A 26,343-nucleotide genomic window follows, 5' to 3' on the forward strand; every position below is an offset into this window, starting at 1 on the left:
GGGAGGCCGAGGCGGGTGGATCACGAGGTCAGGAGATCGAGACCATCCTGGCTAACATGGTGAAACTCCGTCTCTACTAAAAATACAAAAAACTAGCCGGGCATGGTGGCGGGCGCCTGTAGTCTCAGCTACTTGGGAGGCTGAGGTGGGAGAATGGCGTGAACCCGGGAGGCGGAGCTCGCAGTGAGCCGAGATCACGCCACTGCACTCCAGCCTGGGAGACACAGTGAGACTCCGTCTCAAAAAAAAAAAAAAAAAAAAAAAAATATTAAAAACTATACTCAACCTCATTAAAAATTCCAGAAAAGCAAATTAACATAAAATGCATTTTTGCTGTCAAATTAGATTTTTTTCAAAAATTATTAAGCAGTAACAAGGGCACAGGAAAACAGGCAACACTCTCATTCACTGGTCATGGGGATGTAACTGGCAAAACCATTTTGGAGGAGCATTCAGGAATAGATAGCAAAGTCTTAGCAAACTGCATGATTTTCAATTCAGTAATTATACTTGTAGGCACTTATCCTGAGGGAAAATTGTGGATATATCTACAAAGATGTTATGAACTCAGCATTATTCATTCATAGTAGGTTAAAGAGTAGCTTTGAGATTGTACCCTGAAAAACAAAACTAAACTTAATAAAAAATCATTTATCTTATATTTAACTAAATTTAAGTTATAATTATAACCACAAGCTAATTGTTAGGAAAAACAAAAAAATTTTTTTTTAATTGGCTTTCATAGCAAGATCATAAAGATGGTTATTCTTATAAAACTGACTGAGGGTTTCATCCATTTGTCAAAAGAGCTTTTCTTAATCCATTGATACTCAAATCATTTTGTTGAAGTACGTCGTGTCATCATCATCCATCTTACTGTCAATGTCAACTAGTTCATCTTTGTCAACATCACAACTTGAGGAAATTCTGATCTTTTGCAAGATTTACAATTTCTTTTAATTAAATTCTATGAGATAATGCTAGATTCACATGAAGTTGTAAGATAAAATACTGAAAGGGCCAGGCGTGGTTGCTCATGCCTGTAATCCCAGTACTTTGGGAGGCTGGGGTGGGTGGATCACTTGAGCCCAGGAGTTCGAGACCAGCCTGGGCAACATGGTGAAACCCCATCTCTAAAAAAATAATAATACCTGGAGATCCCTTGTACACTTTAGTTTCTCCCACGGTAACATCTTGCAAAGCTATTGTACAATATCACTCTAAGATACTGACAGTGATACAACACTCTAACTTATTCAGATTTCTGCAGTTTTACCTGTACTCATTCCTGTTTTTAGTTCTTTGTAATTTTATCACATTGAGATTTCTGCATCCACTGCCAAGATACAATTTCAACATCACAAGGATCTCTCATGTTGCACTTTTATAACTACACCCACTTACCCCTCTCACCTCCCTGTCTCTAACATCTGGCAAACACTCATCTTTTCATTTCTCTAATTTCTCTATTTCAAGAATAGTATCCAAATGGAATCATACTGTATGTAGCCTTTAGGGATTGGCTTTTGTCTGACAGCAAAATTCCCTTGATATTCATCCAAGTGGTTGCATGTATCAACAGTTTGTTCCTTTTTATTGCTGAGTGGTATTCCATGGTATGAATGAACCAGTTCATTCACCTGCTGAAGAACATCCAGTTTTTTGATATTAAGCTGCTATGAACATTTGTGCACAGGTTTTTGTAGGAAGGTAAGTTTTCATTTCTCTAGGAAAAATGCAGAGTGCAACTGCTAGGTCATTTGGTAATTGCATGTTTCACCTCATAAGAAACCACCAGCCAAGCATGATAGTTCACACCTGTAATCCCAGCACTTTGGGAGGCTGGGGCAGGCTGATCACCTGAGGTCAGGAGTTCAAAACCAGCCTGACCAACATGGTGAAACTCCATCTCTACTAAAAATAAAAAATCAGCCTGGCATGATGGCAGGCACCTGTCATCCCAGCTACTCAGGAGGCTGAGGCAGGAGAATCACTTGAACCCGGAAGGCGGAGGATGCAGTGAGACAAAATTGGGCCACTGCACTCCAGTCTGAGAGACTCGTCTACAAATAAATTAAAACAAACAAACAAACAAAAAAAACCTGCCTAGGTCAGGCATAGTAGCTCACGCCTGTAATCCCAGCACTTTGGGAGGCCCACACGAGTGGATCGTTTGAGTCCAGGAGTTTGAGACCAGCTTGTGAAACATGGCGAAACCCTGTCTCTACAAAAATACAAAAATTAGCCAGGCGTGGTGGTATATGCCTGTAGTTCCAGCTACTCAGGAGAGTGAGGTGGGAGGATCACCTGAACCTGAGGAGGCTGAGGCTGCAGTGAGTTGTAATCACGCCACTGTACTCCAGCCTGGGCAACAGAGTGAGACCCTGTCTCAAAAAAAAAAAAAGAAAAGAAAAAGAAAGAAACTGCCGTTTTCCAGAGTGTCTGTACCATTTCAAATTCTCATCAGCAACTTATGAGTGATCCAGCAAAACTTACAATTTTACTCTGTGAGCTATGTGCATTTTGTTTGCTATGTATTATTGCTAAGTGTGACCCACAAACACATTGACACTGGTTTGAATATACACAAAAGTAGAGAGAGATGTCAAAAGAAGGACTGATTTTATTAGAAGTCTATTTGTTCATGGACCTTTTTGCAACTTATGACAACATGACATGCAATTTTCTAAGTGAAAATTTTTGGTTAACAAATACTGAGAAAATAAAGGTATCCTGCATATGTTTTTGTTTTGGAAGAACTTATTTTAATATAAAGGATTTTACCATACATACTGTGGTTTGCTTCTCACTTTCAAACATGCCTTAGACATTTTCCCACGTCTTTTTTTTTTTTTTTTTTGAGACGGAGTCTCGCTGTGTCGCCCAGGCTGGAGTGCAGTGGCCGGATCTCAGCTCACTGCAAGCTCCGCCTCCCGGGTTCACGCCATTCTCCTGCCTCAGCCTCCAGAGTAGCTGGGACTACAGGCGCCCGCCACCTCGCCCGGCTAGTTTTTTGTATTTTTTAGTAGAGATGGGGTTTCACCGTGTTAGCCAGGATGGTCTCGATCTCCTGACCTCGTGATCCACCCGTCTCGGCCTCCCAAAGTGCTGGGATTACAGGCGTGAGCCACCACGCCCGGCCTTCCCACGTCTTTTTTAGACTTCTAAATGGCTACACTGAGCCAGGTGTGGTGGCTCACGTCTGTAATCCAAGCACTTTGGAAGGCCTACGTGGGAGAATTGCTTGAGGCCAGAAGTTTGAGACCAGCCTGGGCAACACAGTGAGACCCCATCTCTACGAAAAAATTAAAAAATTAGGCCAGGCGCGGTGGCTCAAGCCTGTAATCCCAGCACTTTGGGAGGCCGAGACGGGCGGATCACGAGGTCAGGAGTTCGAGACCATCCTGGCGAACACGGTGAAACCCCGTCTCTACTAAAAAATACAAAAAACTAGCCAGGCGAGGTGGCGGGCGCCTGTAGTCCCGGCTACTCGGGAGGCTGAGGCAGGAGAATGGCGTAAAAACCCGGGAGGCAGAGCTTGCAGTGAGCTGAGATCCGGCCACTGCACTCCAGCCTGGGCGACACAGCGAGACTCTGTCTCAAAAAAAAAAAAAAAAAAAAAAAAAAAAAAATTATCTGGGTGTGGTGACACATGCCTGTAGTCCTAGTAACTCTGGAGGCTGAGGCAAGAGAATAGCTTGTGCCTAGGAGGTGAAGGCTGCAGTGAACCATGATCATACCACTGCACTCCAGCCTGGGCAACAGAGTAAGATCCTGTCCCCAAAAAATAAATAAATAGAAACAAATGGCTACACTATAAGCCAGAGCAATGCGTATACCACAGTTTGGTTATTTCCCTCTAACAGATATATTTATGTTGTCCATAATTTTTTGCTATCACAAACAATACTACAATGAATAGCTTTAAACATACATACATACATTTACATATGAATAAGCATATCTGAGGGCTAGGTCTTAGAAAGAGTGGCCTAAATGACATGCATATTTTATACTGATTTCCAAATTGCTTTCCAAAGAGTCTTCAATGAATTACATTATCACTAAATAGGAGGGGTATTTCCCTGCATCTTCACTAACATTCAAATTGTCAAACTTTAAAGATATGCTAATGTGGGTCAGGCTAATCCCAGTACTTTGGGAGGCCGAGGCGGGAGGATCATGAGGTCAGATTGAGACCATCCTGACTAACTCAGCCCATCTCCACTAAAAATACAAACAATTGTATTGTTTGTATTGTGGAGGGCGCCTGTAGTCCCAGTTACTCAGAAGGCTGAGGCAGGAGAATGGCGTGAACCTGGGAGGCGGAGCTTGCAGTGAGCCGAGATGCCGCCACTGCATTCCAGCCTGGGCGACAGAGCATATATATATATATGCTAATATGTTAGGGAACATTAACTGATTATTTTAATTTGCACTTCCCTCAGTAATAAAGTGAGGCATCTTTTTCATATATTTATATTTAGTGGTCCGATATATTTCTTCTGGAAATGCTTGTTTTTCTACTGGGCATGCTTTATATTCCATACTTACAGGAACACAACACAGTGCTAACCATTATACTTGTAGTTGTTATTTTAAATACATTTTTTCCAAAGCATCTTCCAGTTATATAGTTCTGTATCCTATGACAGAAGTTTCACATATTGTACTCAAATCCTTCTATTGCAAGTTAACAAAAAATGATAGTTACTTACCCAGGTCACCAAAATGAGCGGCCTCCATGTGGCTTGGCTGCTTCTTAAGTGTGGCTGTCCTGCTACTTGAAAAGGAGTCCATGTTGGCAGAAATGGCATTGATTGCAACATGACTTGGTCCTGCAGCCTCCAGCAAGGCATGATTTTTAGTGCTTTTTTGTGGGGAATGTACGGATATTGAAGCTATAATTTTTCAAAAAATTGTTAAGAATTAAACACAATTTGATAGCCTAAAATTCTCATAAGGGGGCTTTCAGAGAACTTTAAAAATTAAATTTTGTAACATTACTCTTAAGTCAGCATACTCAGCAAAAAATACTTTACAGGAAAAGTAACTTAATCAAGTGGCAGAAAATTGGGAAGAAAACACTCTTTCTTTTTTTCTTTTCAGACAGTTGCTCTGTCACCCAGGCTGAAGTGCAGTGGCACGATCTCGGCTCACGACAACCTCCGCCTCCCAGGTTCAAGTGATTCTCCTGCCTCAGCCTCCCAAGTGGCTGGGATTACAGGCATGAGCCACCACACCCAGCCAGAAAACATTCTAGTATTATTTGTAATTCTCAAAATACTGTGCCAAAAAGTTAAAAGAGCGAGATCTTTCTCTGAGAACTTCTATTGTGTATAAAGAGTAACAAAGCCAGAAAGCATTCTAAAATATGGATTATTTTAAAATCCTTAAACCTTGCTTGCTTTAGGAACAAAATTAAAATTGCAGAATAAATGCTTAGGGTGGGAGGAAACCTAGAAAAACATTCCTTAGGCCGGGCGTGGTGGCTCTGCCTGTAATGGCAGTACTTTGGGAGGCCAAGGAAGGTGGGTCACCTGAGGTCAGGAGTTTGAGACCAGCCTGACCAACATGGTGACACCCTGTCTCTACTAAAAATACAAAAAATTAGCCGGGTGTGGGGGCAGGTGCCTGTAATCCCAGCTATTTGGGAGGCCGAGGCAGAAGAATTGCTTGAACCTGGGAGGCGGAGGTTGCAGTGAGCTGAGATCGCACCACCGCACTCTAGCCTGAGCAACAAGAGTGAAATTCCATATCAAAAAAAAAAAGAAGATAAAGCACACTCAAAATTCATAAAATATATTTTTAGTAGTCTGAAGAAATATCAATATCACTCATTTGGCTTCAGAATAAAGATAATTTCAGTCATTCAATAATAGTTGTGGGAATTACAAAATGAAGAGTGACTGTCTTCAAACTATTTTTTCAATTTTAAAGGAAGGTTTATTTTTATTTTCATGAGAAATTGGAAGGAGCAAAATAATTTTTAGCTTATTTATAAACAAAAGCCAGTTTTCGTGTTCAGACAAGTATGAATCTATAGGAATGGTGAGACTCTTGCATTGTTTCTTAATTAGATGTATATAATATAAAATGCTATTAACTCATTTGTACAAGGCTTTCCCTGGTCCCTCTTAACATCTCTGTTAGAACTAGTAACTTATTTTTACCACTCCTTCCTCATAGTCTGTCTTTCTTGGTCTCCATGGTATTATACTCTCCTAATTTCCTCTTCTATCTGCTCATTCCTCTCATTCTTTTAATACCCATTTATCAATGCCCAGTGTGTCAGATATGGCCTGCTTCTTTGGCTCCTCTTCTTGAGGCTATCTGCTCTTTTTTTATTCTTTCTGCTAGAAAGCGTATTTACTCTCAAATCTTTATTACTAGAGCAATACTTTTCAAACTTTTTTAAAGCTGCAACCTCCTTTGCTTACCCCCAAAATAAACTTAACAAGGGGTCGGGCACAGTGGTTCATGCCTGTAATCCCAGAACCTTTGGAGGCCGAGGCGGGCGATCACGAGGTCAGGAGTTTGAGACCAGCCTGGCCAACATGGTGGAACCCCATCTCTACTAAAAATACAAAAAAAAATTAGCTGGGCATGGTGGCACGTGCCTGCAATCCCAGCTACTTGGGAGGCTGAGGCAGGAGAATCGCTTGAACCCGGGAGGCGGAGGTTGCAGTGAGCCAAGATCTCACCACTGCCCTCCAGCCTGGGCGACAGAGCGAGAATCTGTCTCAGGAAAAAAAAAAAAAGTAATTCTGGCAAATTCAAGGGGAACATCTTACTCACACCCTCCACATGGACTCTTTGCAACAGCTCCTGGGGTACACCTCTGTAGAGCAGATGAGAAATCCCTGATCTCTATCTGTGAATTGTCTTTGACCTGGACTTTGGTCTTGTATCACTGATTACCGCTACTAGGCATTCCCACCCACGCTGACTTTACCATCTTCAGCACAATCTATCTAAATATCAACTTAAGGCCGGGCGCGGTGGCTCAAGCCTTTAATCCTAGCACTTTGGGAGGCCGAGACGGGCGGATCACGAGGTCAGGAGATCGAGACCATCCTGGCTAACACGGTGAAACCCCGTCTCTACTAAAAAAATACAAGAAAATTAGCCGGGCGAGGTGGCAGGCGCCTGTAGTCCCAGCTACTCGGGAGGCTGAGGCAGGAGAATGGCGTGAACCCGGGGGGGCGGAGCTTGCAGTGAGCCGAGATTGCGCCACTGCACTCCAGCCTGGGGCACAGAGCAAGACTCCGTCTCAAAAAAAAAAAAAAAAAATATATCAACTTAAAACATCATCGTCTGATTCTCCTCTCAATTTCCCTGTCTGTTCAATCCACCAGTCTCCAAAACTCAAAATCTTGGTCCCATTGTTTTTCACTGTATCTGTTTACTTGCCAAGATTTGTTGACTTTTCCTTCAAGATGTTTAAACATTACTTACCTGTTTATTTTTAACACCACACCCTCAGTGCAAGTCTGTCTGGGGTCTCCATCCTGCAAATCTCTTCCAGACTAACCTTTCATAAACACCACACTTACAGCATCAGTATCTTGCTCAAAAACCTACAGTGGCTTCCTGCTTCCTGTCTCAATTCTCTTTTCTGGTCTTTACAGCCTTCTATACCTTCATCTCAATCTTTCTGTAAAAATCTCCCTTTACTTGTCTGAAGGCCCCTCTGCCCAATATATCCTCAAATAAGAAGTTGGGCTGGTAGGGAGAAAAGAGAAAGAATCTCTCATTCAAATCTTTCTTAATCTTCAACTTTTATACAAGGTAAGTGTCATTTCCATGAAGTCTTCCCTAAACTTCAGAAATCATTTGCTGACCTCAAATTCCTCTGAACTCCTTGTAATGCTTCACTTAGTTTGACGAATTCAACAAATTGAAGGCTATGTTAAAACTAGATAATGATAGCTACCAATGGAGGACCTATTATATACCAGGCACTATACTAGTTTCTCTATGTATCTTTTTTTTTGGGTATTATTTCATCTATCTCTCATGACAATCTTGTAAAACCATATTTTCCTTATTTTAGAGGTGAAGACAAAAATGAAAACAAGTTGAATACTTTGCCCTAGGTTAATGAGCTAGTAAACAGCCATTTCAACAGGCAGGATTTCAACCTAGGTTTGCTAGACTCTAAAAAAATCACTCTCTAACCTGTGGTTTAAAATTCAGACCTTAAAATTACTGTGCATATAAAATAACATATGTAACATATGTAAATGAATGACTCAAAAGCACCTCCCACCCAACATAACAAAACTGAACATATAATTTCCTGGCTTGGTTCTGTCAGGCAAGTCAGAAGGTAGGTATCAATCTTAAATATTCCTCTCTCTCACACCTCATATTTATTTATTTATTTATTTATTTTTTTTTTTTTGAGATGGAGTCTTGCTCTGTCGCCCAGGCTGGAGTGCAGTGGCCGGATCTCAGCTCACTGCAAGCTCTGCCTCCCGGGTTTTTACGCCATTCTCCTGCCTCAGCCTCCCGAGTAGCCGGGACTACAGGCGCCCGCCACCTCGCCCGGCTAGTTTTTTGTATTTTTTAGTAGAGACGGGGTTTCACCGTGTTAGCCAGGATGGTCTCGAACTCCTGACCTCGTGATCCGCCCGTCTCGGCCTCCCAAAGTGCTGGGATTACAGGCTTGAGCCACCGCGCCCGGCCTTAAATATTCCTCTCTCTCACACCTCATATTTAATCAATAATAAACTTCTATCCATTTTGCCTCCTAATGTTTTTTCAAGTCCGTTCAGATCTCTTTACTTCCATCACTACCAATCTAGGCCAAGCCATCTGTGGAATTACTTGATTAATGTTCCTCTCCCCTACTAATCTGGAAGTTCAATGAGGGCAGGACCTAAGTCTTTTTTGTTCACCGTTACAGTCAGTTTTTGTCTAATGCCCAGCATAGAAGAAGTGTTCTATAAATGGCAGCTATTATTATTTTGGTTTATTTGCTACTGTTCTGTATATAAGTTTGTCTTTCTAATGAGACTGCAAACGTCTTGAGGGGCTGTTTCTTGTACTGCTTCTGTATTATCCTAAGGTTAAGTCAGTGAATGTTAAGCACACGTTATGTACTATCATAATCAGAGTATGAGCATAGAATTTTTTAGCCCGGTAGAGATTTAGAAATTAACTAGGCCAATTCCCTCATTCAACAAATAAAGAATCTGAAGAAAGCTACAACTTCCCAAGGTCATACTGTTAGTGGCAAAATTTAGAGTGAAAGACTGGTGTTCTCACTGCCTGAGACGTCTAAGTTCCTTCCTTCTACTACAATCAGATCTGGTCTTTACAGGTCTCTGCTTGAGAAGGGCTTTAAGCCTTTATCACTGCCAATCAAATTTTGCTCAAAGAAGGCAGTTTGAACTAATGTGGAATCCAACTGGCTTTAAATGAGAAATAAGTAAAGTAGGCTGTAAAGTACCTTATTTTTTTCCCCTAATTTTACAACTTTCCTAGGTTATAATTAGTCTTCTTCTCCAGCAAATTGAGCATATAGAATACTCAATGCGAGCAATGCAACATAAACATATTTGAAAGAAAAATCTAAATAAGCACCAATCTACAGATTTTACAGAAATAAACTGATGAAATTAATATGTAATGACTATGGAAACAATTTCCATTATAATTTTCCCATTTCAATCTCTGTACACTGGACAAATAAAATCAGTGAATAATATAGCATCTTTAAAAAGTATGCTCTAATCTATAAACAACGACAATGTATCAATCCCAACAAAAAATAAACAAAACTAATATATTTTAAATTAAGTTTGTTCATTCAAATAAAAAAGCAAAAACTGTAATCTACCATACTTCTGGATAAATAGCGCCAGTGCTTTCCTGCAGTTAACAGACTGCTCAGTTAAGAGTATTCTTCATTTTTCGTCTTACTAAAGTCAACTAATCACTTTTAGGGAACAATTAAATGTGTGATTAATAAGAAGGGCACTGGTTCACTGTAATCACTAGGATAGCCAATACACAGAAGGCTCAGTAAAAGCCTACTTATGGCTGAGCGTGGTGGCTCACACCTGTAATCCCAGGAGTTTGGGAGGCCGAGGTGAGTGGATCACTTGAGGTCAGCAGTTCGAGACTGGCCTGGTCAACATGGTAAAACCCTGTCTCCACTAAAAATACAAAAATTAGCTGGGCATGGTGGTGGGCACCTGTAATCCCAGCTACTCGGGAGGCTGAGGCAGAAGAATCGCTTGAACCCGGGAGGTGGATGTTGTAGTGAGCCGAGATGGCACCACCGTACTCCAGCCTGGGCGATAAGAGCAAAACTCTATCTCAAAAAAATAATTAAAGTAAAAAAACCTACTTATTATATGCTAGGTGTTAAAGCGTTATACAGGTTAAAGAGGGAAATAAATCAAAATCATAACTAATTATAAAATAAGGCAGAAATGATTAATGCCAAAAGAGAGAAGATAACAGGATTAAAGAGTCCACAAATGCAAAGCACATCACTTTCTAACGCAGTGGATTGCAAAGGGCAGAACTTACCTTTAATAGACTTGACATCTGAGGTCTTCTCTTGTTCTTTGCCTTTCACTAGAATATAAAAAGATAATTATGACCAATTTTGCAGTCAGAGATCCACTCAATAATATTGTAAAAATTAGACCAGCTTTATTCTAAGATGAGTATTCAAAGTTCTACAACAATGGACAGCCTTGGAGGACAGCACAGGAGGGCAGTTGTCAGCAAAAGCTTCTCTAAGGAAGTGACCTTGAAACAGCATCCAGTCAAAAGAGTTGAACCTGCTTATGGAGAAACAATGTAGTCACGGGCTCTACCACTTTTTTTTTTTTTTTTTTTTTGAGACAGAGTCTGGCTCTGCCGCCCAGGCTGGAGTGCAGTGGCCAGATCTCAGCTCACTGCACGCTCCGCCTCCCGGGTTCACGCCATTCTCCTGCCTCAGCCTCCCGAGTAGTTGGGACTACAGGCGCCCGCCACCGCGCCCAGCTAGATTTTTGTATTTTTTTAGCAGAGACGGGGTTTCACCGTGTTAGCCAGGATGGTCTCGATCTCCTGACCTCGTGATCCGCCCGTCTCGGCCTCCCAAAGTGCTGGGATTACAGGCTTGAGCCACCGCGCCCGGCCGGGCTCTACCACTTATAAGCCACATGATCTTGGACAAGTTACTTTACTTCTCTGGGTCTTAATTTTCTTGATTTATAAAATTAGGTCAATAATAAAAACTACCTTAGAGGGTTATTGATGAAAAAAAAAAATACCTGTAAGGGGCTTAGAAGGGTGACTAGCACAGTAAATTTAGGACAAATGTTAACCAATATTATTACCACGCGTCATCCAGAGTACTAGCTACTAGAAGCATAGTGAAGAAAGTTCTCTGGTAGTGTATCACATATTACTTCTTATTCTTCCCATAGCATCAAGTAAAAACATCCTAAACCTCTAACACTCAAAGTATAATAATTTGTCTGGGCCAGGCACGGTGGCTCACGCCTGTAATCCCAGCACTTTGGGAGGCCAAGGCGGGTGGATCACCTGAGGTCAGTAGTTCAAGATCAGCCTGGCCAACATGGTGAAACACCATCTCTACTACAAATACAAAAAAATGAGTTGGGCATGGTGGCGGGCACCTGTAAGCCCAGCTACTTGGGAGGCTGAGGCAGAGAACTGCTTGAACCCGGGAGGCGGAGGTTGCAGTGCGCCAAGATCACGCCACTGTACTCCAGCCTGAGTGACAAAGGGAGGCTCCATCTAAAAAAAAAAAGATAAAAAAAATTTGTCTGTAAAATAATCATATAATTGCTTCTTTATTACATAAAACAGTAAAAATTCTGCTGTAGGCCGGGCGCAGTGGCTCAAGCCTGTAATCCCAGCACTCTGGGAGGCCGAGACGGGCGGATCACGAGGTCAGGAGATCGAGACCATCCTGGCTAACACGGTGAAACCCCGTCTCTACTAAAAAATACAAAAAACTAGCCGGGCGAGGTGGCGGGCGCCTATAGTCCCAGCTACTCTGGAGGCTGAGGCCGGAGAATGGCGTGAACCCGGGAGGCGGAGCTTGCAGTGAGCTGAGATCCGGCCACTGCACTCCAGCCTGGGCTACAGAGCGAGACTCCGTCTCAAAAAAAAAAAAAAAAAAAAAATTCTGCTGTAGATAAGCTAATATGACATCCAAGATAAGAAGGTGCCCAGCAGCTTAAGCCAAGTGTGAATTCTATTATAGGATCTGACATAAGACTATTTTAAACCCCCTTCTTTTTTTTTAACATTAAACTTTAAAAAATCTTACTAGGAAAAGGTTATCAAAATAAGAAATGCCAAAACGTGCCCATCTCTTTATTTGTGCTCTTAAACACTGAAAGGTGAAAGGCTAGTAGCAGGAAATAACTCGCCCCCAGAGTATCTGGTTGAAGTCGATACATCAACTGTTGAGTGCTTAGTATGTGCCAGACACGCTCCCAGCTCAGAAAAGGCAGTGATTTTGCCTTCAAAAAGTCTACATTCAAGTGTGTGGAGACTAACATGAAAAAAATAAATAAGATCGTTGCAGGTACTCATCACTGCTATCAGGAAGACAACATTTAAAAATGTTGTAGGGTGACTGGTGTTTGCAGCCCTCTCAGCAGCATCTGCCCATGGACTACATCACTCACTTGAAACATTAACGTGTCTTGGCTTCCTTGACTCCTCTCTTCTGCATATACATCTGTATTCCCTGGCTGTTTCTACCCATTCTTAAGGCTTACAATACCATAGATATGCTGTTACTCCTAAATTTGTATCTCCATCCTAAATCTTTTATCTCAAACTCATATAGCTAACCACCTACCTGCCATCTTCCATAATTCCACTTGTCTAAAAGGGAACATGTCATCTTCTCTCAAAACTGTTCCTATCTCAGTCTTCATCTTCCCTCATGAATGACACTGTCATCCACCCACTACTCAGACCAAAATTCTGGAAGTCATCCTTAACACGGTCTGTTTATTACCTTCCACATACAAACTATGACCAACTGATTCCACTGCTAAAATAAACCGCCACGGTTCCACTTTTACCACCCTAAAAACATTCTCCTACTAACAATCAGATCTCCTATGTTATACTTCTAACATACACACAACTCAACAATCAAATATCAGCATTTTGCTTCATTTCCTTCTGTCCCCCTAAGTATTATACATAGAGTTCCCATGAATCACCACCTGACCCTTCCTTTCCCAGATATAAATACTATACTAAATTAGATATTTTCTGGCTGGGAGCGGTGGCTCACGCCTGTAATCCCAGGACTTTGGGAGGCCAAGGCGGGTGGCTTACTTGAGGTCAGGAGTTCAAGACCAGCCTTGCCAACATGGTGAAACCCCATCTCTACTGAAAACACAAAAATTAGCAGGGTGTGGTGGCCGGTATCTGTAGTCCCAGTTACTTAGAAGGCTAAGGCGGGAGAATCGCTTGAACCCAGGAGACGGAGATTGCGGTGAGCTGAGATTACACCACTGTACCCCAGCCTGGGCGACAGAGCAAGACTCTGTCTTAAAAAATAAATAAATAAATTAGATGTTTTCCTTCCATGTCTGTTTTTTGACTATGACTGCATCCAAATACTTTTTTTAATTTTTATTTTTTTGAGACAGGGTCTTGCTCTGTTGTCCAGGCTAGAGTGCAGTGGCCTCATAATACTTGAACTCCTGGGCTCAAGTGATTCTCTCATGCCACCATGCCTAATTATCCTTTCTGTTGTTGAGATGGGGTTTTGCTATCTTGCCCAGGCTAGTCTTGTACTCCTGGGCTCAAGTGATCCTCCTGCCTCAGCCTCCCAAAGTGCTGGGATTACAGGTGTGAGCCATCACACCCAGCCAAATGTATATATATTTTTTAATAGCATTATTCTGCACATCTTTAAAAATTACGTGAATGGCTAAGCACAGTGGCTCACGCCTGTAATCCTAGCACTTTGGGAGGCCGAGTTGTGTGGATCACTTGAGGTCAGGAGTTCAAGACCAGCCTGGCCAACACGGTGAAACCCCGTGTCTACTAAAAATATAAAAATGAGCTGGGCATGGTAGCGCATGCCCGTAACCCCAACTACTCGGGAGGCTGAGGCAGGAGAATCACTTTAACCCAGGAAGTGGAGGTTGCAGTAAGTGACATCACACCACTGCACTCCACCCTGGGGCGACAGAGTAAGACTGTCTCAAAAAAAAAAAAAAAAATTAATTACACAAATGGCATTCCATACATATCTGACCTGTATTCATTCAATAATCTGACATGACTATTGATGCAGTTCTAGTTCATTCATGCAGCTCTAGTTTATTCATTTTAGCTACTTAATTCTTTTATAAATATACCTTTATTTACTCATTTTCCTGTTAGTGAACATTTACTTTATTTCCTAATAATCACTTAATTATTCAACTGATGAACATTCTAGTACACGTGTTCCTATGCACATGAGCAAGAATTTCTCTAGAATAAATCTCTAGAAACAGAATTGCTAGGTAACAAATTATGTGCATTTTTTTTTGGCCAGGAGCGTTGGATCACACCTGTAATCCTAGCACTTTGGGAAGCAGCTCATCTGAGGTCAGGAGTTCGAGACCAGCCTGGCCAACATGGCAAAACCCTGTCTCTACTAAAAATAAAAAAATTAGATGGGCATGGTGGCACACGCCTGTAATCCCAGCTACTCAGGAAGCTGAGGCAGGAGAATTGCTTGAGCCCAGGAGGCAGAGGTTGTAGTGAGCCGAGATCATGCCACTGCATTTCAGCCTGGGCGACAGAGACTCTGTTTCAAAAAAATAAATAAAAAACAAATTATGTGCATTTTAAATGAAAGTGACTGTACCAGTTCCATGCACTCAGATAGCCACGCTTCATAGTCTCATCCTTGGTATTTTTAATTTTGCCAACTTATTAGTTTTGAAATGGCATTTGATGTTTTAAATTCATTTCCTTGTTTCCTCTGAGGTTAAAACATCCTTTCATGTTTATTGGTCATTTTGGTTTCCTCTTTTATAACTGCCTCTTCATGTCCTTTGTCTTTTACTTATTACTTATAGAAATTGTAGAAATTCCATACATGTCCTAGATGCAAATCTTCTCTTCTGTAAGTATCTTAGGTGTATTTTATTGTGTGAAAGTTTTAGGTTTTTTGTTTTGTTTTGTTTTTTTGAGACGGAGTCTTGCTCTGTCGCTTAGGCTGGAGTGTAGTGGCGCAATCTCAGCTCACTGCAAGCTTCACCTCCTGGGTTCACGCCATTCTCCTGCCTCAGCCTCCCGAGTAGCTGGGACTACAGGCACCCACCACCATACCCAGCTAATTTTTTGTATTTTTAGTACAGACAGGGTTTCACCATGTTAGCCAGGATGGTCTCGATCTCTTGACCTCATGATCCTCCCACCTCGGCCTCCCAAAGTACTGGGATTACAGGCGTGAGCCACCGTGCCCGGTGAAAATTTTAAGTTTTAATGTAGTCAAATTTACACAACATATTTTCCTGTGTCTTATGTTAAACAATATCCCTTCCTATCCCGAGATCAGGATTTTTCCCCCTACCTGTTCTTCTATACGATTTTAAGTTTTGTTTTTTTAACATTCTGGGCTCCTATCTACCTGGAATTTGTTTCTGTATCAGGGATTGGCAAACTACAGCCCATGGGCCAAATCCAACCCACTACCTTTTGTTTCGTTTTGCTTTAAGATTCCATCACCCTGGCTGGAGTGCAGTGGCGCTATCTTGGCTCACTGCAACCTCTGCCTTCTGGGTTCAAGTGATTCTTGTGTCTCATCCTCCAGAGTAGCTAGAATTATAGACACGCACCACCACGCCCAGCTAAGTTTTGTATTTTTAGTAGAGACGGGGTTTCACCATGTTGGCCAGGCTGGTCTCAAACTCCTGACCCCAAGTGATCCATCCGCCTCAGCCTCCCAAAGTGCTGGCCATGCCTAAACTGGCCCACTACAGGTTTTTGGAAGTAAAGTTTTATTGTAGCACAGCCATGCCCATTTGTTTACATATTATCTGTGGCTTCAAGGATAGAGGAGTGTGACAGAAACCATATGGTCTGGAAAGCCTAAAATATTTACTATTTGGCCCTTAACAGAAAAAGTCTATTGATCTGATATGTATGAGAGGAGGCAGGAAATTATTTTTTGCCAGATGATGGATAATTGGCATCATTTACAGATCAGTCTATCTTTTCCCAACTAGGAACTCTTTTTATATCCAAAATTCCCATATATACCTGCGTCTGTTTCTGTGCATTTGTTTTGAACATATACCATAAGTATCAAGAATGGAATGGAAACCAAGTGGAAGCCTATAGCAAAATAATGCTGCCTCCTCAATCTTTATAAAACCAGCTCCCTCTTGACATTTAAGCTCAGATTTGAATGTCATCTCCTTAGAGGACATCTTTAACCACTCAATCTTAACAGAGATGACTGCTTAGACCAGGGTGTTAATTGTCACAGATGGTGAGAAGTGGTAGGATTTAGATATGTGTGAGGTAGACCTAACAGATTTGCTGATGGATAAGATACAGAGTAGGAGGAAAGAAGAGGTTCAAGGATGTACTAAAGTTTTGGGCTGAGCAATTAAAAATCCAAAAGTGCAGCCACGAGCGGTGGCTCACGCCTGTAACCCCAGCACTTTGGGAGGCCGAGGCGGGTGGATCACCTCAGGTCAGGAGTACAAAACCAGCCTGACCAACATGGTGAAACCCTGTCTCCAAAAATTAGCTGGTCTTGGTGGCGCATGCCTGTAATTCCAGCTACTTGGGAGGCTGAGGCAGGAGAATCACTTGAACCCAGGAGGCGGAGGTTGCAGTGAGCCAAGATCCGCCACTGCATTCCAGCCTGAACAATAAGAGCGAAACTCCATCACAAAAAAAAGAAAAAAAAAAAAGCCAAAAATACTACTTACTGAGAAAAACTGATGAGCGGGTTTAAAAGGACTAAATCTGGCATAAAATTTTAGATAGCGTAAGTTGAAAGTATCTACTGGATTAAGCTTGTCCAACCTGCAGCCTATGGGCCTCATGTGGCCCAGGACGGCTTTGAATGAGCCCAACATTCGTAAACTTTCTTCAAACATTATGAGTTTTGCAATTTTTTTTTTTAAGCTCATCAGCTATTGTTAGCATTAGTGTATTTTATGTGTGGCTCAAGACAATTCTTCTTCCAATGTGGCCTAGGAAGCCAAAATAATGGACACCTCTGTATTAGTCAGGTAGAGATATAAAGTGAACCTAAAGTTGGATATACCAATCTGGATTCAGGGGCAAGGATCCAAGGTAGCGATGTCAATTTGGGACTCAACGCATTGGTGGTATTTAAAGTCTGAATCGAATCCCTAACAGAACATCTCCAGCTTCTACTCTTACCACATCCAGTCTCCAAAAAGCTTCTAAAATGATTTTTTTTTTTCTTTGAGACAGGATCTCACTGTATTGCAGTGGTGGGATCACAGCTTACTGCAGCCTCAAACTCCTGGGCTCAAGTGATGTTTCTGCTTCAGCATCCTGAATAGCTCACAATGCCCAGCTATTTACTTTTTCTTTTTATAGAGATGAAGTCTCTCTATGTTGTACAGGTTGATCTCGAACTGGCCTGAGGTGATCCTCCTGTCTCAGCCTCCCAAAGCACTTGATTACAGGCATGAGCCACCGTGCCCTAAAATGATCTTTTTAAGATATAAGTTCAGATCACTCCTCTTTCAAAATTTTAAATTAACGTTCTCTCTGTATTTTGTTTGACACAGGGTCTCACTTTGTCATCCAGGCTGGAGTGTAGTGACTCAAATATGGCTCACTGTAGCTTCCACCTCCTAGGCTCAAGTGATCCTTCTGCCTCAGCCCCCTGAGTAGCTGGGACCACAGGTGAGCACCATCACACCCAGCAAATTTTTTGTTTTGTACAGGTCTCACCTTGCTCAGGTTGGTCTTGAACTCCTGGGTTCAAGCTATACTTCTGCCTCAGCCTCCTAAAGTACTGGGATTACAGATATGAACCCACCATGTTTGGCATCTCGGCATTAGGAATAAAACCTAACCATGGCCTGTAAAGCTCTCAATCACCTGACACTTGCCTACATCTATGCCCCAGTCACAGTGGCCTTCTTTCCTCTCTTGAAGGGCACCATGCTCTTTCTTGCCTCCTGACCTTTGAACATGCTATTCCCTGGCCTCTCTAGTTACCTCCTACTGATCCTTCAGCTCTAAGCTTCAAGGTCACCTGCTGAGTCCTCTCTCTAACATCTAACCAAAATGTGTTTCTCCTCTTAATCTTTCAAAACACTTTACTCAATTTGTTAAGTATACACCTATACACACACACTTACATGGAGCGGGTGGGAGAAGAGAGGAAGAGATTTGTTTGCTTATTTATTATCTGTCTACCCCAGGAGACAATAAACTCCATGGGTGCAGGGACATTGTCTGGTTCACTACCCAATCGTGAGGACCTAGCACAGTGCCTGGCAGACTGTGGACACTCAAAAGATATTCGTTAAGATATTCGTTGAATAGAGACAACAGTCTCTTGTGCAATAAGCAGTTTGCCTCATTATTCTTAGAATGCTTTTCCCCCCTTAATAAAACAAAAGGTAACCACTGCAATGCCAACAAATTAGAGACCTATTAAGTATACCCCTGCCTTACCAATAAAGATTCCTCCTCCTATTTTACCTGTTTCATTCATTCAGCACTTTCATTCATTCATCACCTAGCATCAGTTACCAAAACCGTGTACCTACTTAAGAAGTATTTAATGTCATTCAGAGTTCAATGGGCCTTTGGGAATCATCTAATTCTCAGCTGATAGAAGACAGAAAAGTAGGTTAACTGGTCTGTCCCCCGTTACAGTTAGTAGCAGAGCTGTCATATGAATCCAAGGTCCTGATTTTTGTTTAGTGCTTTTTCCAAAACCCATTTCTGGCCAGCCGCGGTGGGAGGCTCACTTGAAGTCAGGGGTTCAAGACCAGCCTGACCAACATGGTAAAACCCCGTTTTCACTAAAAATACAAAAATTAGCCAGGCATGGTGGGGCATGGGTAATCCCAGCTACTTGGGAGGCTGAGGCAGGAGAATCGATTGAACCTGGGAGGTGGAGGTTGCAGTGAGCCGAGATCGAGATCGCGCTATCGCACTCCAGCCCGGGCGACAAGAGCGAAACTCCGTCTCAAAACAAAAAAAGAAAACAAAACTCATTATTGTTTGGTACTGTTTTTTTTTTTTTTTTTTTTTGAGACGGAGTTTAGCCCTTTTTGCCCAGGCTGGAGTGCAACGGTGCAATCTCGGCTCACCGCAACGTCCGCCTCCCAGGTTCAAGCAATTCTCCTGCCTCAGCCTCGAGTAGCTGGGATTACAGGCATGCGCCACCACTCTGGCTAATTTTGTATTTTTAGTAGAGACGGGGTTTCCCCATGTTGGTCAGGCTGGTCTTGAACTCTGACCTCAGGTGATCCACCCACCTCGGCCTCCCAAAGTGCTGGGATTACAGGCGTGAGCCACCGCGCCCGGCCTCTGTCTGGTACATTTTATCTGAAGCAACAGGAATTGACAGGAAATATCGCTGCTGTCCACAGATCCACACTTGCTCACTTCGGATATGTATTTTTAATGAAGTACAACAACCTTACCCAAAATCAAAACCAAGCTGCTTCTACGTAAATATTGGGCAGGTAATACAACTGAAAATCAAAAATGTAAGTAGTTCGTTTATAAAGTTAGGCTTCCAGTAGCTAGTAAACTTGCAAAGTCATCAAAAGTAGTGGTCTTCCTCTTGGGGAACTTTAGCAGTAAGTAATTTTATTTTAGTAACAGCAGTAACTACCCCTCCCCCCAAGAGGAAATTGTAAGACAGCACTGGGTGAAGAAAACAATTTTTTCACGTGTTGCTTTTAGACATAAAATCCTCACTATTTGGAAAATTCAGACTTCCATAATAAGGTTCTAAAGAGATTTCCTTGATCTTGATCCACGGTCCTCAAAGAAACACAAAAAAACTAACCACCACCTAAGAACTGTTCTTAACCAAACAAGCAGGAACTTCTGTGGGCTTTAGCAATCGCTTCTGAACCAGCGCGACAATTCTCCTCTGACCTCGCGCAAGAAGACCACCTTCTCCCTCCCAGAAGAGTCTCGGAGCACAGCAAGGCACTCAGAGGGCATCTGCGCCGAGGCCGAAGCTCGCTGAAGGCCTTGCTGCCGCCCTGGAGAAAGCCCTCGCAGGCCCACCTGCCCCACCGCCGCCCCTAAGGCCCGGCCTGACTCCCCGCCGGCGCCCCCTCAGCTACCTTTCCGCCGGAAGAAGGACATGGCGGGGCCCGGGTCGGGGCGGAGGGTGCGGGGGGACTGGCGCGGGGAGGGCCCGGCTCCCCTCATTCAGCAACCGGCCCGGACTTCCGGGTCCAGAGGGCCAGCCGCACTAGCGCGAAAAGGGACCCTTCTTCCGGGAGTGGGCCCCACCGCCTCCTCGGGATGCCCAGGCAGCTCCAGCCGCCATATTATCAACAAGCCGCCCGCCCGGAGTTCCGGTCCTTCCCCGCGCTAGGCTTCACGGGAGGTCAAGCGCCGGCCCCGCCCCTTTCCCCCACCGCCTCCCGCGGGTGCAGGGGCGCACGCCCGCATCGCCCGCGTGATCCGCGCGTGCGACCCGCGCCTGTTTCCCGGGCCCTGGGTGCCTGGAGCAAGCCACCGTTCCTGCAGCTGTTTTGTGGCGTCTGCCGCCGGCCCCCGGTGGAGCGCTGCAGACCCAGTCTCTGCAAAACTAACCTCCGTGGAGCGGGAGCCTTCCCAGCAGCTGGGACGGGGCGGGCCTTAGGTCCCCGGCTTCCGGCCCCTGGGCACCCTTCAAATTGTGCCCTTCTAAAAGGCAGGGCCAACCCTGCCACGCTCCGGCTCGACCTCTCCTGCTCCTCCGTTTGAGGTTTGCTCACAGGCGCTGGCCGACACGAGCAGCTTCACCCTGCACCCCAGCCCCTGCTTCCCCAGGAGAGCAGCCCACCACGGCCTGCGGGTTCGAGGCGATGCAGAACCCTGATAAGGAAAGGGCACAACCTGCTGCATGGGAACCAGCAGCTCCCTCGGTCATTCGCGAAGGAAAAGGGGAAGCGGGCTTATTTCGGAGTGCAATCCCTGCGAATGCTCAACTTTGTAAGGGACTGAAACATAAAACCTCACCAGTATTTAAAAGCAAGCTCCAGTGAATCATCCTTGCTCAAATGCCATTTTCCTGTGAATCTTCTGACCCTTCCTCTACTCCCAAAGCAAAATGAATCAAGCCTCCCTGTCTTTGGTGCTTCTTACACCCCGCGAGTGCGCTCAGCGGCTGAGGTTGTAACTGCTCCCTGGGGTTGGGGTTGGGGAGGGCAGGAAGGTAATAGTAACTCAATAAATGTTCGCTGGGGTTTTTTAACCAATGAATTTTATCATGTGACGGATGGGAAAACAGGCCCAGAAGAGACAACTAGCCCAAGATGGTTCAGAATGTTAGAAATACCAAAATTGTTAGAAATAGATAATCAGTGCCGTGAAGAAAAGTCAGCACGGAGACAAAAGATCTCTCAGCAAGGCAATCGTTAGTTTCTGCAGAAAGTGTGGTCAATTGCAGATGGGACAATGTCGAGAGCACACCTGAACAACGGAAAAGCAGACATATTTATCCCTTACACATTTGGGTCGTCCTCACTGCTGTGTCCTGCATCCATTGGCTGGAGCGGGACCTCACACTCTTAAACTGATACCCTGTTTGCTAATAGCGTAAAACTTTCCTAAATAGGTAAGTGCAACGAAGAACGAAGAAAGAAAGGAAGTTGCTTACCGAAAGGTTTAAGGAAGCAATAACATTTCCAAATAAGGAAGGGGGATAGGCTGTGAGCTGGAATGTGCCTATGAGCATGTCCAACAGTTACATAGGATAGGGCTTAACAAAGAGTTATTAGCACAAAGCAAGGAGGTTTGAAGAAAGTCTTTAAGAGAAACTATTACTTATTACACTTATGATGTAGTCTTTAACAGGAAGGGGAACTTTGAAGAGGAAACTTTATATTCTACAAGAATGTCCAAGTTTAAGACTATAACTAGAGGCCGGGTGCGGTGGCTCAAGCCTGTAATCCCAGCACTTTGGGAGGCCGAGATGGGCAGATCACGAGGTCAGGAGATCAAGACCACCCTGGCTAACACGGTGAAACCCCGTCTCTACTAAAAAAAATACAAAGAACTAGCTGGGCCAGGTGGTGGGTGCCTGTAGTCCCAGCTACTCAGGAGGCTGAGGCAGGAGAATGGCGTAAACCCGGGAGGCGGAGCTTGCAGTGAGCTGAGATCCGGCCACTGCACTCCAGCCTGGGTGACAGAGCGAGACTCCGTCTCAAAAAAAAAAAAAAAAAAAAAAAAGACTATAACTAGAACCCGAAAAAGGAAAATCCCTTAACCTGCTCTAATATGGTCTTTTCACTATATTATTAGAGCAGGTTAAAAGATTTGCTGGCCGGGCGCGGTGGCTCAAGCCTGTAATCCCAGCACTTTGGGAGGCCGAGACGGGCGGATCACGAGGTCAGGAGATCGAGACCATCCTGGCTAACACAGTGAAACCCCGTCTCTACTAAAAAATACAAAAAACTAGCCGGGCGAGGTGGCGGGCGCCTGTAGTCCCAGCTACTCGGGAGGCTGAGGCAGGAGAATGGCGTAAACCCGGGAGGCGGAGCTTGCAGTGAGCCGAGATCTGGCCACTGCGCTCCAGCCTGGGCGACAGAGCAAGACTCTGTCTAAAAAAAAAAAAAAAAAAAAAAAAAAAAAATTTGCTTATTTCATTTCTGGCCAGGCGCGGTGGCTCATGCCTGTAATCCCAACACTTTGAGAGGCCGAGGCGGTCAGATCACCTGAGGTTAGGAGTTAGACCAGCCTGGCCAAGATGGCGAAACCCCATCTCTACTAAAAATACAAAAATTAGCGGGGCGTGTGGCGCGCCTATAGTCCCAGCTAATCAGGAGGCTGAGGCAGGAGAATCTCGTACACGGGAGGTAAAGGTCACAGTGAGCCGAGATCGCGCCACTGCACTCCAGCCTGGGCGAGAGGAAGACGCCTCAAAAAAAAAAAAAAAAAGATTCGCCTATTTCGTTTCGGAGCATGGCATGTTTGCAAGTGCACGAAAGATAACCAAAACTGACATGGAAAATTTACTATGCGCCAGTACTGTGCTAAACCCTCCAGATGAGTAACAGTCCTTGGAGTCAGTCCTGGTATCTGGAAAACTAGGCACTGAAAAATAAAGTCAACTGCTCAAGGTCACACACTAGGGATGAAGCCTAGATTTCAAGGTCAAGCCTCTCTCCAGGTAAGGAGAGTGCGTCCAGGCGCACTGGACGGAAGCAGCGCTGGCTACGGCTCCGGACGTCCGGAGTGAGCTGGCGCCGAACGGACGCGGTCTGGCCGCTTCCTGCTGGCCTTGGCGGGGCCTGCACCGGGAGTCTGAGCGGCGCCCCACCCAGGGATCCGAGATGCCCTCGGAAGCCAGTCTGTGTTCTGGGCGGACCACACCCCGCTGTCTGTAGCCAATAAAACTGTGGATCCTGCATCCTACCCCCACGAAAGGGAGATTGGCCTAAGCCAAGGACCCGGGCGCGGTCTAGGTGGGATTTCCCTGCAGGCTGAGGGGCACGTGACTGTCTACCAGGGGCCCAAGTACAGGGCGTCAGCAAGAAAGCGCAGCGCCTTTCTCTCGTTCCCTTCCAGCGTGCAGAACCTCGCAGGGCCTATTTTGTATGTGTTGTGTGATTAATCGGATGGGACGGGAGGGACGCAGGGGAAGGGAGAGTGCGAGAAATCCCCTGAATATCTTTGGCACGGGGGCAGATCCGACAGAGTTGGAGGCGGAGGACTCTTAAATTCCTCTTAATCTCCTCTAACCCTTCCTCATTCTCTCCTGCTAAGCAGTCAATGCAGAAGCAGTGCCTCATCTCCACTTCCAGTGTGATTTGCTGCCTTTGAGCCCCGCCCACCAGAAATTCCCCGACAGCCGCATACACCTCAGTCATGATAATGGCCGTCATTCTTTATGGAGTACTTATTATGCGCCTTCCTTGTGTTAAGTGCTTTACAATTACTAGCTCACTTAATCCATAATTCCTGCCATTCCCCGAAAAAAGACCCTGTGAGATCACATCACAACCCCCAATTTACAGATGTGGCCCTGAGGCTTAGGGTAACTTATGCAGGATCATGAGGCTGGTAAGAGGTAGAGACAGGATTTTAATCGCTGTCAATCAGACTCCAAAGCCATTTGCTTATACCACTTTCTCCTATCTGTCCACCCACCCATTCATCCAGTGTCCCAAAAAGGGGTATCTGTCGGGCAGGTATATGGGGATGAATGATATCTGGCAGTACAGATTATTCGGGTACCTACTGAATCATCACCCATTAAAATGTTTATATGCTTAGGGAAGCTTGCTGCTAAGAGTATTGTCATTTAATCTTTTGAAATTTGATGATCCACATATGAGTAAAGTTAAAAGAATAATTTAAAAATAATAACAATATTACATTAGCCTAAATACGCAGTTGTGGCAAGTTAATACCTTGCATTATATTTCTGAATAAACTTGATACAGTCATTTTAGTTTACATGTAAGATAAAATTAATTTTTATCAGGAGTTCCTTTAATTGTGCTCCTAATTTTTGGGAATCGTTACAGTATATATATATATATATTTTTTAGACGGAGTTTTGCTCTTGTTGCCCAGGCTGGAGTGCAATGGCGCGATCTCGGCTCACCGCAACCTCTGCCTCCCGGGTTCAAGCGAATCTCCTGCCACAGCCTTCCGAGGAGTTGGGATTACAGGCATGCATCACCATGCCCAGCTAATTTTGTGTTTTTAGTAAAGATGGGGTTTCACCATGTTAGTCAGGCTGGTCTTGAACTCCTGACCTCAGGTGATCCGCCCACCTCAGCCTCCCAAAGGGCTGGGATTACAGGCGTGAGCCACCGCGCCTGGCCTCCTCACAGTCTTTTTATACCAGTTGTATTAATTACAACAAACCAGTGAGGTAAAATCAGTAAGTTAATTATCACAAATCCAGTGAATGATTTAATCTAACATTGTTTAAAAATCAATGAATAGTATTCTACAACAAATATTCCAACAAATATAGTTTATCAAACATTCATAACCTTTTTTTTGAGACAGATTCTAATCTCACTCTGTTGCCCAGGCCAGATTGCAGTGGTGGGATCTCGGCTCACTGCAACCTCCACCTCCTGGGTTCAAGCAATTCTCCTGCCTCAGCCTCCTGAGTAGCTGGGGCTACAGATGTGGGCCACCATGCCTAGCTAATTTTTGTATTTTTAGTAGAGACAAGGTTTCACCATATTGGCGAGGCTGGTCTTGAACTCCTGACCTCAGGTGATCCACCTGCCTAGGCCTCTCAAGGTGTTGGGATTACAGGCGTGAGTCACTGCACCCGGCCCTGGTTTTCATTTTAATCAAATCAATTGTACCAAAAGGGGAGAAGAGAGAATTTAGCAAGGAAGTATTTGAAAAGCTACTGGCTGACAATTTTCCTGTGGTGATAACAGAAACCAACACACTAATTCAAGAATCACTATGAACTGCAAGCAAAAGAAATACAAGGAAATCTGCACACAGATTATTAATAACAAAACTTCAGGAAATAAAAATGAAGAAAAAGTATTAAAAATTGCTAGGGGTAGAGGAAGTAGATTTCATTCAAAGGAGTGCCACTTGGCTGGGTGTGGTGGCTCATGCCTGTAATCCCGGCATGGATTGGGAGGCCGGGGTGGGGGAATCACCTGAGGTCAGGAGTTCAAGACCAGCCTGTCCAACATGGTGAAACCCTGTCTCTGCCAAAAATACAAAAATTAGCCAGATGTGATGGTACACACCTGTGATCCCAGCTACTTGGGAGGCTGAGGCAGAATTGCTTGAACCTGGGAGACAGAGGTTGCACTGAGCTGAGATCGCGTCACTGCACACCAGCCTAGATGACAGAGTGAGACTCCATCTAAAAAAAGGAGTGCCAAGTAAATAGCTGATTTTTTAACAGTTACAATGGATGCCAGGAGATTGATATTAAATCTTCAATATGCTATAAAAAGTAACTACTGGCTGGGCATGGCCCAGCACTTTGGAAGGCCAAGGTGGGTGGATTGCTAGAGCTCAGGAGTTAGAGACCAGCCTGGGCAACCTGGTGAAGCCCCATCTCTACAATAAGTAGAAAAAATTAGTTGAGCATGGTGGCATGCATCTGTAGTCCCAGCTACTGGGGAGGCTGAGGTGGGAGGATCACCTGAGCCCTGG

The 26,343-nt window shown here is 44.1% G+C and overlaps 1 protein-coding gene and 1 long non-coding RNA gene across 7 annotated transcripts in view; both read right to left on the reverse strand.

The window, feature by feature from the left end:
- AKAP10 (A-kinase anchoring protein 10) overlaps positions 1 to 21,357 on the reverse strand; it is an 80,070-nt gene extending 58,713 nt beyond the window's left edge. For 3 of the 6 annotated variants that reach the window (XR_012425370.1, XR_012425369.1, XM_045375222.3), the window contains exons 1-3: positions 20,322 to 20,560; positions 10,546 to 10,593; positions 4,719 to 4,901 (exon numbers count right to left, since the gene is read on the reverse strand). Coding sequence is in view for 4 of the 6 variants with exons in the window: in XM_045375222.3 (XP_045231157.1) it covers positions 4,719 to 4,901; positions 10,546 to 10,593; positions 20,322 to 20,409 (319 nt within the window). In the remaining 2 variants the exon portion in view is untranslated. Of the gene's footprint in view, positions 1 to 4,718; positions 4,902 to 10,545; positions 10,594 to 20,321; positions 20,561 to 21,207 lie in introns of those variants that run through there. The other 3 variants (XM_065532885.2, XM_065532884.2, XM_045375224.3) reach the window with 3 other exon arrangements.
- On the reverse strand, positions 7,610 to 9,178 carry LOC141408763 (uncharacterized). Its single transcript, XR_012425371.1, has 2 exons — positions 8,715 to 9,178; positions 7,610 to 8,368 (listed from the first exon to the last, which is right to left on the reverse strand). It is a non-coding gene; the product is annotated as an uncharacterized lncRNA (long non-coding RNA).
- Positions 21,358 to 26,343: the final 4,986 nt, after the last annotated feature.

This window comes from Macaca fascicularis, chromosome 16 (assembly GCF_037993035.2).
Source record: "Macaca fascicularis isolate 582-1 chromosome 16, T2T-MFA8v1.1".
NCBI classification, from domain to species: Eukaryota; Metazoa; Chordata; class Mammalia; order Primates; family Cercopithecidae; genus Macaca; species Macaca fascicularis.